The 13633-nt window shown below is 34.7% G+C and overlaps 3 protein-coding genes across 5 annotated transcripts in view; 1 reads left to right on the forward strand and 2 right to left on the reverse strand.

Moving 5' to 3' along the window:
- The window catches only part of LOC107037767 (zinc finger protein 260), a 5802-nt gene extending 5517 nt beyond the window's left edge, over positions 1–285 (reverse strand). Inside the window, exon 1 of the mRNA XM_015256504.2 lies at positions 153–285. The gene's annotated coding sequence lies outside the window, so the exon portion shown is untranslated. The remainder of the gene's footprint in view (positions 1–152) is intronic.
- Positions 77–4924, forward strand: LOC107037768 (peroxisomal membrane protein PEX14). 2 transcript variants are annotated; one of them, XM_015256505.2, is made up of 3 exons: positions 77–547; positions 2236–2535; positions 4276–4924. In XM_015256505.2, exons 1-3 carry the CDS (start codon positions 503–505, stop codon positions 4672–4674), a joined length of 744 nt encoding a protein of 247 aa, XP_015111991.1. In that variant the 5' UTR covers positions 77–502; the 3' UTR covers positions 4675–4924. The 2 variants fall into 2 exon arrangements, with proteins under 2 accessions (XP_015111991.1, XP_015111992.1); XM_015256506.1 differs by lacking the exon at positions 77–547 and adding an exon at positions 2023–2065.
- A 609-nt stretch (positions 4925–5533) lies between these two features.
- On the reverse strand, positions 5534–13428 carry LOC107037766 (CTD nuclear envelope phosphatase 1 homolog). 2 transcript variants are annotated; one of them, XM_015256503.1, is made up of 5 exons: positions 12857–13428; positions 9270–9336; positions 8679–8880; positions 8002–8219; positions 5534–7172 (listed from the first exon to the last, which is right to left on the reverse strand). In XM_015256503.1, the coding sequence occupies exons 1-5, from the start codon at positions 12944–12946 to the stop codon at positions 7027–7029; spliced, it is 723 nt and encodes a 240-aa protein (XP_015111989.1). In that variant the 5' UTR covers positions 12947–13428; the 3' UTR covers positions 5534–7026. The 2 variants fall into 2 exon arrangements, with proteins under 2 accessions (XP_015111989.1, XP_015111988.1); XM_015256502.1 differs by having other exon boundaries at positions 12848–13428.
- Between the last annotated feature and the right edge of the window lie 205 nt (positions 13429–13633).

Below are 13633 nucleotides of genomic sequence, written 5' to 3' on the forward strand. Positions count from 1 at the left end.
ACACACACACACTCACACACGCCCGATCAAACCCCAACAATCACCATCGACAATCATCAAACCCCCAAAACCCAAAACAACCTACTCCACAAGCAGTAATCAATTTCAAAACCCCCAAAAAAATTGCAAAACCCCCGGAAAACAATCCTCACCTGTTCCTGGACCTGGTGAACTCTACCCCAGTCCTTCACACATAAAGTCACTCACCGAGATCCCCCGGACTCCACAAATTATAAACAAAATAAATAATAAATACATAAAACCCACGCGACTGCAGACGGCGCAGTCGACCGCAGACGTGCGTGCGCACTTTCGATTTTCATTCATATATGTAAAATAAATAGGATGAAAAATCTCGGAAAAGTGCTAATAATTCGTTCCTAATTGCCAAGACAACATGAATTGGCGATTAAAGTGGTGAAAGGTGTGGATGATCAGGTGGGTGAAGAGACTTGGAGTTATCGGGGTGATAATTATCATTGAGAGTGGATAATCATCAAGAATGAGTGACCAAGAAGGAAACAATAACCTCTCAAGAGAGACACTTGTGAGTAATTCAATTCTTTTTCTATCATTTCGATTGGAGATTAATTCTCGAGGGATTGATTCAGTAATTAATGATTCTTTGGGGAAAGGGGTGGCGTGGGGGTTGTTGGGGGGCCATTGAGGCGTGATAATTAATGAGGGGTCAATGTGCAATGGTCGGGTGAGTGATTCGGTCAGAAGGAAACCATCAACTGGAGAGGCTCCATAATTTTCCCCTGAACTTACTGAAATTGATTTAGAATTCACTTGGGAGGATCCTCCCCTGAGAAAAAATATATAGATTCATTCATTTCTTTGAGGGAATCAAAGTGGCTCGATGAATTTCTGGGAGATGAGAGACATTTAAATTGATAAAACTAGGGGAGGGTAGGGTAATGGATTATGGGGATGGGTAATTATTCATAACTCAGAAACGAACGTATTAATAGAGCTCAGTTTAGGCTCATCAGAAAGGGAAAGAATTGTTCTTTGTATTGAAAAAAAAAAATTAAATTTCATCAACATTTCAACCCGTCACTAATATTTTGAAAAAAGTCAAAAGTCTCCATTTTACCCCAACCTCCTCTACGTTTTATCAACTTTTTAATGACAGAGAAATCAAAAAGGTTATTTTTACTCGTCATTTTCTCAAGAAGGGCAGAGTGAAATTCCCCGATTTCTCTTCATGTTCAAGACATTTTTTCAAATTTCAAAATGAGACTTGACTCATCCAAATCGGATCATTTACTCAGGAAATGTCGAAGATTGAAGAAAAGTACTTGAAGGAGAATCACAAAATTCCCCACAAAAAATCTAATTTCTCCCTAAATATTTCAACGTTTCTTAATAAAACCAGGCTATTTCAATTTTATGTTTAAAACAAGGGTATCTCAAAATCCATATTAAAAACCATCTGAAATCTCACGTTTTCCTTCTGTTGACAGCTGTATAAATGGTATGAATGCATTAAAAAGTACAAATATAGTCCAACCAAAACTTCTTTTCTCGCATGAACTTAGTTTCCGATAACGAGTTTCCATGGTTTCTATTGTCAAATTGTTGATTAGTCAATGAAAACAAAGGAAAACCATTTTCTCCAAAGGGAAAAGAAATTTTGGTCCGACAATAACATGAAGTAGGGGAGGGTAGGGTAAAATGGACACTTTTGACTTTTTAAAAAATATTCATAACTCAGAAACAGATTTATCAATTGAGCTCAGTCTAAGCTCATCACAAAGAGGAATCATTATTTTTTAATTGAAAAATAAAATTATTCCATTTCGTGAACAATTCAACACGTCATGAATATTTCAAAAAAAGTCAAAAGTGTCCGTTTTGCCCTACCCCCCCCTACTTCACATTGGAAGAGAAATAAAATGATTTGCGCGCTCCATGAGACTTAGGCCCGGTTGCACCAACCCGTGTTAGCTATTTTTACCCCCAGGATAAATTTAACCGTGTGTAATCCTTACGGACTAACAGACCGTTATCTGGCGGTTTAGTTAACAGACGATGGTGCAACCGGACCTTAGAAATGGATGTGAGCAATAAGCTTTCACATGAATTTTGAGATACCCGTGTTTTAAAAATAAAATTGACATACCCTTGTTTCATTAGAAGGTGTCGATTTGAAAAACAATCGACGGATCTATTTTCAATGCGTCTTCTTTCCTTACTCCTTCATTCACTTCATGAACTATTGACTTGCAGATTAGCACAGCTGTGAAGTTTCTGCAAAATCCAAAGGTATCGTCTAGTCCCTTGAAACAGAGGCAGGAGTTCTTGCTGAGAAAAGGTCTATCTGAGGATGAAATCAGGAAGGCTTGTGACCTGGCTGGTCTTGCAGAGCCAGTCAACGACTTCACCAGTGTCATGATACCCCAGAATTACGTTTATCAAGGGTATGGCTACCAGGTGATGCAGCCCACCCTCTTCTACAGGGTCAAAGAGTTCTTCAATACTGCTGCACTCATTGGTGCAACGTTCTACTGTGTATACTGGTTTTACAAGGTAATTATTACTCTAATTATTTTATTTGGATAAAAATAAAAATAAATTGGCACAAATGCGTTCATTATTTTTTTCACTATCTCGGAGATGAATAGTTCTAGAAGAAAATGTTGAGAAAAGTTTTTTGTTGATTTTTTCGTTGGGAATTTAGAATTCCTCAGAAAAAAAATTATGACAAAATTATTTTAAATTCCAGATTTTTTAATAAACAAGCGGGAAATTGCTCTTGTATTGTATATAGTATAGTTATTTTTGCTAGTAAATTAGCAATATCCTTCTGAATAGTTATTTTGTGCATCATTTCCTTCTATCATGTATAATTCATTCTCTTTCATTTTATTAAATTGAATAAAATTTCCTTTTACCTAATTTTGTCAGATTTTGAACTTAGTTGAATGTTATCAGCATCATTATTCTTTGATCCCTTTTCTTCCATACAACCAATTGCCTTTTTATAGTTCTATTTCTCCCCTCAGCCCTTCGATAAAATGTTAATAGACAATTTTTATTTACACATACTTGAATAAATTTGAAACATCACATTTGAAGGAACCATCTTTCTGATGGTTTCACTTTCAGGGAAATTCATGAAAAATTCACAATTTTCAACAATTATCATAAAAATCATATCAGCCAATATAACTATCGTAATCATCTTTTAACTTCGACTTAATGGCTTAAAAACAAACATTTTAAGCTATGATTGAATTCATTTGAAGCATGATATTCAAAGATATCCCCAGGATTCTGATTTTCAAAAAATACAAAATTTTTGAAAATTTTCGAATAAACCAAAATAACGATTATTGCTATGGCCTTCATCTTGGAACTCGGTCAAAGGGACATCCAAACAAATTTTTTAAGCCACCATTCAATCAATTCAGAACATTTTTTTAGCTATCGTAGAACAATCGATTTTCGAAAAAATTTAAAAATTAAAAAAACTAATCGATGAATTAAATTTTAATTAATGGTTATCGATAGGGCTCAACAATACCTACATTTGAAAAAAACGATTCAATTCCATCCATTCATTAGGGCACAACTGAAGAAAAACTTTACCATACACATACGTACACTGAGAAAACAAAGTTTTTTGAGAAGTACGTCTTTATCTATATCACTCGTGGTTTGAAAATTTTCAAAAGCGAAACACCTTGCACTAAGAAAAAAAAACTTTTCGTCAAGAAATTTTGTGCTTGCCCTGAAGACGGGGACAATTTCTTAATGACAAGAAAACGATGTCTCAAACCAAGTAAAATTAATAATTCATTTAATAGTTTTTTAGCCTCAATTCTAAAATATTTTAATACAAGAACTACTTGACTTGATTTGAGAATTCGTTTTCTTGATATGAACCAATTTTTTTTTTCTTAGTGTGGGATATTGTCTGCTTGGTAATTTTCGAGCCATGAATTTCTCGATACAAGTAAAGACGCACTTCTCAAACAACTCTTGTCTTCTCAGTTTACGGACACGGTCTAAAAATTGCATTTTTGGACTTTTTGGATAATGATGGTTCGATATAAAGCAAAAAATCCAAAACTTAAATTTGAACGATTACAATGCTTCCATTGGGAAGCAATAAATAATATAATTAATAAGTATGATGCAAAGAATATATTCATTAACTTCAATGAAAATGTTTCATTAAAATTCATTGAAAAAATGAATGAATTTCACTCATTGAATAATTGATAAAACGTAATTTTATCAGTTTAAATGTCTTTCTTCCCTCAGAAATTCATTGAGCCACTTTTATTTGGTCGCAAGAAGGACTCGATAAAGGACACCGTGGAGGACCTAGACAAAACAGTGAAGGATTCCCTCAAAGAAATGAATGAATCTATTTCGAAGGTGGAGAGTAGTGTGAAGAGGATGACGCAGCATCAAGCCCCGGATCCAACGATTCCCCATCTCGTCCAGGAGTTGAAGCAGGATTTGGCCAGTCTCAAGGGTCTTCTGCTCTCCAGGAAGCAGTTCCCCAGTGCCCCACCTTCCATTCCCCCCTGGCAACTCGAAGCCTCGACCCAAAGTCGAGACAAGGCTGCGGAACGAGAGGACGATGCCGGCAGTGGCAGTAGTACCAATAATTCAGACAGTTCGCTTGAGATGATTCGAGAGGATCCTCCTAAGTAGATTCTAAAACAATTTTAGGGAGTTCAGGGGAAAATTATGGAGCTGTTCGAGTTGATGGATCTCTTGTAATTACGTAATTATTTATGTAATGAGACAGTTTAGGAGGGAATGCGGAGGTAATGTTTTTTATGGGAATTTTTTCCAGCTCAAAAAACGATTTGACATTTTATCGAACGATCAATTCAGTAGCGAAGTGGTTAAACGGTTTAAGTCGATTTTGGCTATTGGCCAGTTTTCAATGAATATCTAAAAATCTAAGGGAGATAGCAAATTTTTTCTCATAATCTTTTTAGTAGCACTCAATTCGCTGTATAAAAAAGGTTATTACGAAAATTTCGCTATCTCCCTTAAATTCGGAAATATTTCTGGAAAACTCAACTAAAGACTAAATTGACTGAAACCGTTTGACCACTTCGCTACTGAATTATGGATGAAATCAATGCACAATTAATGAATTGGAAATTCTTCGACTCGAATAGTTCCTTCATTTTTCACAACTGAATTCATTTTCCATTTTAGTCAGGGCTCTGTGTTATAATTTTTACACGAATCAAGGATTGTCAATGATTTTATACTATAATTTAGATATTTGTTTTGTATATAATTAGGGTGAGAGGAATACTGGTATGCTCAATGTGGATTATTCGGAGAAATTGGTTTTTCTGTCCCACAAAACTGTCGACGATATTCGTTATTATTGAATAAATAATTGAGTATTTTTCAATTGTTGGTCTTTTCATTATTTTCCCCTCTTTTCGCAAATATCCCTCACAAATTGTCTGCATATAAACGTCTTATGACATTTCTCTTCCAAAAACTCTCTCCACTCCTCCAATCAAACAAAAAAAAATATCAAAACTTGAAAAGGAAATTTGTTATAATTTTATTCACTCAAATTCAATCAATCGAGAATAGATAAATGTGCATATACTCCATGCACACATCAGGACCGCCTGAGTTAAATTCTTCCTGAAAGAATTACATTCATAACAAATTTATATGTTTTGTTCCGCCATTTTTCATGTAATTTCAATATGTAACTTTATTAATACTCTTTATTCATTAGATTAATCATAAATGTGGACCAATGCCTCACTGATACAGTGAGTTGCACCAGTCTGTCTAGAAAAAGAAAAAAATCTGTGACTTAGTATCTTTCACCATTTTATGAGCCATCCTAGGTCGATGGTACAAAGAAACATTTACATAATTTTTTTATCTCAAAATGAACGCACAAAGGAGCAAATGGAGTTCAACTGTCGACAATAGTGGCTTACAGATGTACTTCACTATTATTCGAACGGAAAGAATAATCAGGAGTCTCACGAACGTATCTTGTTTATAAAGCGATCTTTGGCTGATGCAATATTTTTTTCGATCAATCGATGAAATTACACTTTTTTAAATTAAATTATTTACATAAATTAACGCAAATTGAATCGAGGATTGTTGTGATCCTAGGACGCTTTGTGCTGAAGAAAGTATTGGCTGACGTTTCCAATTTCCTTGGGATGCACTCGAATAAATACTCACTGAGTTCAGTAGCTAATTGGTGAGAATTCAAAACTTTTTACTGAGTATTTTGCGAACATCTTGGAAACTAGTGGCTTTAGGAGAAATGTCATTAGGCTTTTTTTGTAGTTTATATTTTATAATTGTCTACAAAAAGTTCTTATGACATTTTCCTCCGACTCCGCTAGTTTCCGAGATGTTTCTTAATTCGTCTTTGTGATTTTTTGTTCAATTTGTTCGAATTTCGAAAATTTGTCACTAAAAATTCTGCAAATACCTCGAAAACTAGTGGCTTTAGGAGAAAATGTTAGTAGACCTTATTTGTAACTTACAAAATTCTCTACAAAAATGTTTTATGACATTTCCCTCTACATCCGCTAGATTCTGAAATATTTTTTAATTCGTCTTCGTGATTTTTTCCCAGTTTTATCCAATTTCGGAAAATTTGTCACTTACAATTCTACAAATATCTCCAAGACTAATGGATTTAGAAACAATGTCGAGTGAAATCCTTTCAAAGGATTTTGTGTCATTAACAGAGATGTCTCAACATTGCCCCTAAACCCAATAATTCTCAAGACATCAATTCTCACCTCAATCAGCTACAGAATGAATTCCCTCCCGCCCAGAAATTTTGAAAAAACAAATAAACAAGATATTTTCCTCATCGTCTCGTAATCAGGGTGTTCTATATCTATTTCAATAACAGTATTTAATCCTAACATTAGACACACTAAACTGCATTATCATTACTTTTTTTTCTCCCTTCAGTTTTTTGTTTTTCCTTTTATCTAGTCTAGTCTAATTGAGTCGATTGAATGATGGGATGGGATCAGTTAGCTACCCAGTGTGAGGTAGATGTAGATTTCTCGATAGTACTGAGCGCACGTCCTGGGTGAAACGTAGAGCGTCCAGGACTGGAAGGAGGCTTAGGAGGGCTGTGTCACCAGCATCACTAAACCACGATTTTATCGGGATAGCATTGTCTGAAAATTAACCATAAATCATTATTTGTTTGTAACGACATTAGAATGATGACAATGTGAGTGAAGATTTTTATTCAATGGTTGATCCATTTCTTTAATTTGAAATTATAAAATTTAAGGCCCGCGTCTATTATCTTTTGAACGTGATTTTGGTTGTTTTTTTTTATTCTAATAATCTGAAATGTTTTTCAAAGGCCATTCAGTTTTACATAGCCCTGGAGTCTTCAAAAATCATGATTGTACAATCAAAAAAACGTTAAAAAAATGAATATTTTCAAAGAGCGTTTTTGAATAATGTTGGGAAATAAACCCAATAGGAAGGACATTGCAAATTAATAATTTGATGTATCTAATAGCTGTTGGGTCGTCATTTGTAACAGTAGTCAATGGCTGTCAGATTGTTAGTTATCATGATAAACCATTCACTATTTCCTCTCTAACGGACTTATTTCTTAATCTTCATTAAAAACGCTCTTTGAATAGTTCAGTTTTTTCTATTTTTTTTATCGTACAATCATATTTTTTAGGTACTCCTGCGTGATGTAAAATCCAATGGAAATTGTGATATATTTTACATTATGAAGACGGAAAAACAATCGAGATAACGTTCGAAAGATAATCCACCCGGGCCGTAATAGCAAAAATTTTTCAAATGAGAACAAAATGAATTTGCCTTGCATCAGTTTTTGGGATGAATCTTTGAATGTTTTACTAAAACTTATCGTCAACTGGGATTGATTCATGAAAATTGAACATTGATTAACATTGATTAATTGATTGATATTTTGATTGATTTCTCGGGGTTGCGAATTTGAGAATTTGAACTCACGTGGATAGGCTCTGTAAGCCCCTGGACTATTATCAAGTATGAAAACAGATGCCAAATCCGAGCAAATGGCAGCTAGGTCCTTGGTGTAAGAACCCATTTCAGGTGTACAATGTTGTCTGTAATATCTACGTCTTAATATACCCCTGTTGTTGTCCAATTTATCGGCAACTGCTGCTCCATATATCTCCATTGATGCTGTGAACACTACGAGTTCATACCTGAGGGCGAAAACTTATCAGTTAATCCTTCATCAGAATACAATCATGGGTTAGACGAAGGAATAGATGAGTTTAAAATCAAGCTGTAGATTACTTAGTAAATATCTCAAAAACTATCGAATTTGCATAAAAATACCTAAAGACCTTTTTTGTAGAGAATTTAATGGGCTATAATAACTGCCTTCTGACATTTTTTTCTAAACTCAGTAATTTTTCAGATATTCATGAAATAGTGTAAATGATTTTTTTACGTTTCATGAAAGAAATTGAAGACGTTAATTTTATTCTGTTATCATCTCAGAAATAAAGATGTTGATCAAAAAACATCAAGAGATTTTTTGTGGGAAATTTCATAGACAACGAAAAGGTCTTTTATCATTTTTTATAAATATTTATGAAATATTGAGAGATGAATGTTTCCACGAATCAATTTTTTAAGTTTAATAAATTGTCTCTTACCACTGGCTAACAATATCCAGGAAAAAATCAACGTGTGGTCTCTTGTGGACGAAAAATCTGACCGGATGTCGGTCTATCGTCACCTTAAGAACAAAATCAGGAGGCGTTCCAGGCCTGACTGTTGGCCTCGCCACTCCATCGTGATGTGAGTGTATCAGCGTCTCATCTAAATCTAACACTAATACTTTTCTCTTTACTATGCCTGCAAAAAAACAAATTGGACTTCATCACCGATTTTTTCAGAATCAAATGATGATGTTTGCTTCAAGATATTTTTCAAACATTAATTATCATTAATTTCTCATCCTATTGTTTATTAAAAATTTGATTTTTCGTTTTTTGCTCAATAAATTTGCAGATTTTTTTGCTCTTTCTTCCAAGAATTTAATTCAATTTTTTACATTTTTCTTCCGAATGTTCTCTGATTTTTTTGAGATATCGAGAATTAAAATCAATGGAAAAAAAGAATTTTATGTTTTTTAATTGAATAATTGTGAATTGTTCTTGAGTTTTCAGAATTATTTTCCTCAGAACGAATGAATGAGTGCTATCCTTCAGCAAAATCATCAAAACTGATGATAAAATTCTTACTGAGTCTGTGCCTGGACAACGGCGACAGTGGGAAGATCTCGTATTTCACTGGTTGCATCTGCGAGATCTGCAAAAGAAATAAAAACCTGACAATCTCCCGGTCAGTCCATCAAACCTCCCAGTACTCAATACCCAATATTCAGATAAGATAACACCGTTGCCTTGAGACTCTCGTAAGCCCCAAGAAGCAACTCCGCAGTCAGTAAAAAAGATATGAAGAATGAAACCGCAGATGAGACGAGAATCCATGAATGCATAATTCTGAGAATATCCCTGGAGCTGTCAGGTTCAGAGAAAATGTCAAGGGACTTTTATTGAAGGGCGCAACATTCTCTACAAAAAAATCTCGTGACATTTGCTCGTGAAGTGAGTAGTTCCTGAGTTATTAGTCAGTTAAAGCGAAGTGCATGCAGAATTTTGAACATAAAATTAGATGGATGGAAAATTTATGATGGTTTAGGGGAAAATCTTATTAGCATTCGTTTTTTGCGGCTCAAGAAATGATCTACAGAAATGTTCCTTGACTCTTCTGTTAAACCTATTTGTCTCGAAGATGATTTCCAAATATATGTTTCCTCCAAAACTATTAAATGTATAAGAAGATTTCAAAAATCTTTTTGAGACAGGATTTGTAAAAAAATTATCAAGCTCAACTTGTGATTGAAGATCAACATAGGGGAGGATGGAATTAAGGCCCGCATGGATAATCTTTCGAACGTGATCTCGGTTGTTTTTTTTTTATTTATAATCTGAAATTATCTCCAATTGCGATTCAGTTTTACATAGCCCTGGAGTCTCCAAAAATTATAATTCAGTAGCGAAGTGGTAAAACGGTTTAAGTCGAGTTATCTCCCAGTTGAGTTTTTGAATAATATTTCCGAATCCAAAGGAGCGAAATTTTCATAATGATATCTGTTGTAGCTCTCAATCGGCTCTGCAAAAAAGTTTACAACAAAAATATTGCCATCTCTCTTAGATTCCGAGATATTCATTGAAAACTGGCCAATAGTCAAAATTGACTTGCACCGTTTTACCACTTCGCTACTGAATTGTACAATCAAAAGAACATTGAAATAAAACTGAACATTTTCAAAGAGAGTGTTTTCGAATAATGTTGGGAAATAAACCTAATAGGGAGAAAATTGCAAATTAATAATTTGATGTATCTAATGGCTGTTAGGTTGTCATTTACGACAGTAGTTAATGGCTGTCAGATCGTTAGTTACCATGATAAATTATCCCTTCACTATTTCCTCTCTATTGGTCTTTGTTCTTAATCTTTATTAAAAACGCTCTTTCATATAAAAATGCTCAGTTTTTTTTCCACTTTTTTTGACTGTACAATCATTATTTTTAAGGACACCTGCGTGATGTAAAATCCAATAGAAATTGTGATATATTTTACATTATGAATATGGAAAAACAATCGAGATAACTTTCGCAAGTTAATCCACCCGCGCCTTAAATGAATATTTTTGACTTTTTAAAAATATTCATAACTCAAGAATAAATTCATCAATTAAGCTCAGTCTGGACTCATTACAAAGAGGAAGAATAATGCCGTTTCATCAACATTTCAATGAATTATCAACATTTAAAAAAAGTCATTGCCCCACTCTCCCACAAGATGAATAATATATGACTAATATCAACTACGATTGAATGATATTATTTTCATCTCTTCTATTGAATAGTTAGGGCGGGAGATTTCGAAAAGATCAGTGTATTTTCTTACTTTATAAATTGTTCAATTGGGTGTATTTAATTATTACCTGCAGGATTTTTAAAGATACGCTGTCTTCTCTTTTCTTTTCTCATTCTTTCTTTTGTATAATTCATTTTTTGAATGCTCCAAAAGACCACGATAATAACATCTGAGATTTGATCGCTCACTCTAAAACTATACCCCTTTCTCAAAGAACATAACATTGCTATTTTCCTGTTAGATTTTCTCTTTACCATTTTCGCGTTCTTCTTCGGGACAACTGTTTCGTTTGTTTCCACATAAACTCTCTCCCGAAACATTCATCAAAGTATCTTCAACCCAACACTACTCCCTTCTTCCGAAAAAGCCAACTTGATCAAAAGCATTTCACAATCGTGCAATCCCCCTTCCCCGCAGCCAAAAAATTTGAATTGTATTCTACAATCGACACAACTTGAAAATCTTAAGAGACTTCTTCTGACTACTACAAGATTCTCTAAAAAAATCCCCCTTCAAGTCCTTTAAATATTACAGTCTGGTGACAACATTAAATTATGTGTCATTATTGGGCAATGATCAAGCCCAACTTGGGATTAATGATTAAGATAGGGAAGGGTGGGGCAATATGGACACCAGATTTAAATAATGAGTTGAATTGGATCAAATCTACTGTTTCGACTTCATTTAAAGATTATAAAAACAAACACATTGTCATAGGACTGTGTCGTAGGATTTGTAAGGTAAAGTAAAAACGGGGTAAATTGGACACTTCTTGGGTATCCATTTTACCCCACTCTTGAATAATTTTTCGGTTGTGAACTTTGCTGAAAGCAATTTTTTAAAATTCGATGATTGAAAATTTTTTGAGTGTCCATTTTAGTCCATCCTATACGGATTCATCAGATGTCCAGATTGCCCAATGGAAGAATTTTTCAAAAATTTGAATTTTGAAAAAAAAAATTTTTTTTCGCAAATTTTTTGGGTGTTAGTTTTACCGGTGTCTTTATTGCCCCATCCTCCCCTATTCATTTTTCCTAAATTTCTCATTTTCTACAGGAGAGAATTTCGGTCAACTTTTTAATATTGATAATTATTGAAGGAGTTCAATTAAGGTCATAATCAACATAATCATCTCCTAGAGCAATATAATTGTCATAATTGAAACCTAATGAGGATTGCCTGCGCTGAGACAAAAACAAATACGTTTTCAAACAAGTCTTGTTTAGGCCAACAAAATCGCTAGTTGAAAATTGCCAAAAAAGAAGTTGTTTAATTCGAATTCGAAAGTCCCAAACATGAATAATTGCTCTGCTTGCGATAACAACGAAATATTTGATTCAAGCGGCAGATAATTCACACACAATAGAAAATTATTATTCTCATTAGTACTCTTAATAATAAAAAAAGTTGATAAAAAACAATATTCAACAGGAAAAATTTTTTTGCTTCAATTCAAACAGTCATTTTTCGAGTGTTTTATTTTGCCCCACTCTCCCCTACTAAATCTATTTTTGCGACAAAATTTTTTCGTCCCGGCGAACGGATTTTTTGTGCATGTTTGGCACAAAAAATCAGTTTTTGATCATTTTCAAAAAACTATATTCTTGGCACAAGTAAGACTTGTTCGAGAACTGTCGTTTTTCTTTCATTGTGGTAATGACTCGGCTGCAGAAGTACGGTATTGAAAACCTAAATATTTCTCTCAAGTAAATGGATATTTGGCAAAGATAATTTTTTTCTCAGTGTCCAACAAATAAAAACAACACAAGCATTCAACAATTCAACAATCCCCCTCCCCCCTAAAAAAACCATGTCGCAGAGCCCAAACAAGCCCTCAAAAAACGATGATGACAGGCGCTGTGCACCAACTTACGGCTCTAACCTGCTTCTTGAGCAGAAAGCAGATGCAGGTCCACACGCGGGAAGCCATAAGAAGGAAAGCTCTCATCCCCATCTGCAATTGCTTCAGCATGTCTATGACAATATTAACCGGGCCGAAGTCCGGCAAACGCACAAACCCCAGTCACTTGTCTATTGTTCCCTCTTCAGCTGGAAAATGAAAATTATCCCTCACTCTCGAGCTATCTCTCTCTCTCTCTCGCCTCCCCCTCGTCCTCTCCCACGACGTATTCTTATTTTCCACAGGTTACAGCACTGTTACAACACTTGTCTGCAAACAAATCGGATTAACTCCAGGGGGAGAGCATTTTTTATCCGAAAAAAGGTGAATGTTCAACTCCACGAGTTGCAACGACAAATGCTGAGGCGATGGTGCACAGAGGCTTTGTTTATTTGTTATTGTTTCTCCGTGTGTATTCACATTGTGGGTTGAGGATGGATGCGAGGGCTGGTGAGTAAATCGCGGGTTAGGGGGATTTCGCGAGGATTGAGACGGTCTGGAGACGATAAACACCGAGAGGACTAGGAGCCATACCGCACAGCAGCCGCCATCTTTCGCACATCGACCCAATTTGTGAGAGTGTGAGTTTTACACTGCGCGAATGGGGAGAGGGGGTGCGCATGACGAGTCAAATGTGATTTTATTCATTGATATGGTTTTTTCATTTTATTTTTTGGAGACAATGTGTTTTATCAATTCATTACTTCATTCATTTTTGTTATGTTTTTATTCTTTTTTATATTTATTCTCTTCATTTGT

Source organism: Diachasma alloeum, unplaced genomic scaffold, assembly GCF_001412515.2.
Source record: "Diachasma alloeum isolate Michigan unplaced genomic scaffold, Dall2.0 Dall_scaffold_00270, whole genome shotgun sequence".
NCBI classification, from domain to species: Eukaryota; Metazoa; Arthropoda; class Insecta; order Hymenoptera; family Braconidae; genus Diachasma; species Diachasma alloeum.

What these genes read in the sequence shown, in the direction of transcription:
- LOC107037768 (XM_015256505.2), top strand. Translation starts at nt 503, where the DNA reads ATGAGTGACCAAGAAGGAAACAATAACCTCTCAAGAGAGACACTT. An exon ending in ACCTCTCAAGAGAGACACTT is followed by an intron (nt 548 to 2,235) that starts GTGAGTAATTCA and finishes ATTGACTTGCAG; the next exon opens with ATTAGCACAGCTGTGAAGTT. An exon ending in GTGTATACTGGTTTTACAAG is followed by an intron (nt 2,536 to 4,275) that starts GTAATTATTACT and finishes TTCTTCCCTCAG; the next exon opens with AAATTCATTGAGCCACTTTT.
- LOC107037766 (XM_015256502.1), bottom strand. Translation starts at nt 12,946, where the DNA reads ATGCTGAAGCAATTGCAGATGGGGATGAGAGCTTTCCTTCTTATGGCT. An exon ending in TCAAGAAGCAGGTTAGAGCC is followed by an intron (nt 9,337 to 12,847) that starts GTAAGTTGGTGC and finishes TTTCTTTTGCAG; the next exon opens with ATCTCGCAGATGCAACCAGT. An exon ending in GTTGTCCAGGCACAGACTCA is followed by an intron (nt 8,881 to 9,269) that starts GTAAGAATTTTA and finishes GTTTTTTTGCAG; the next exon opens with GCATAGTAAAGAGAAAAGTA.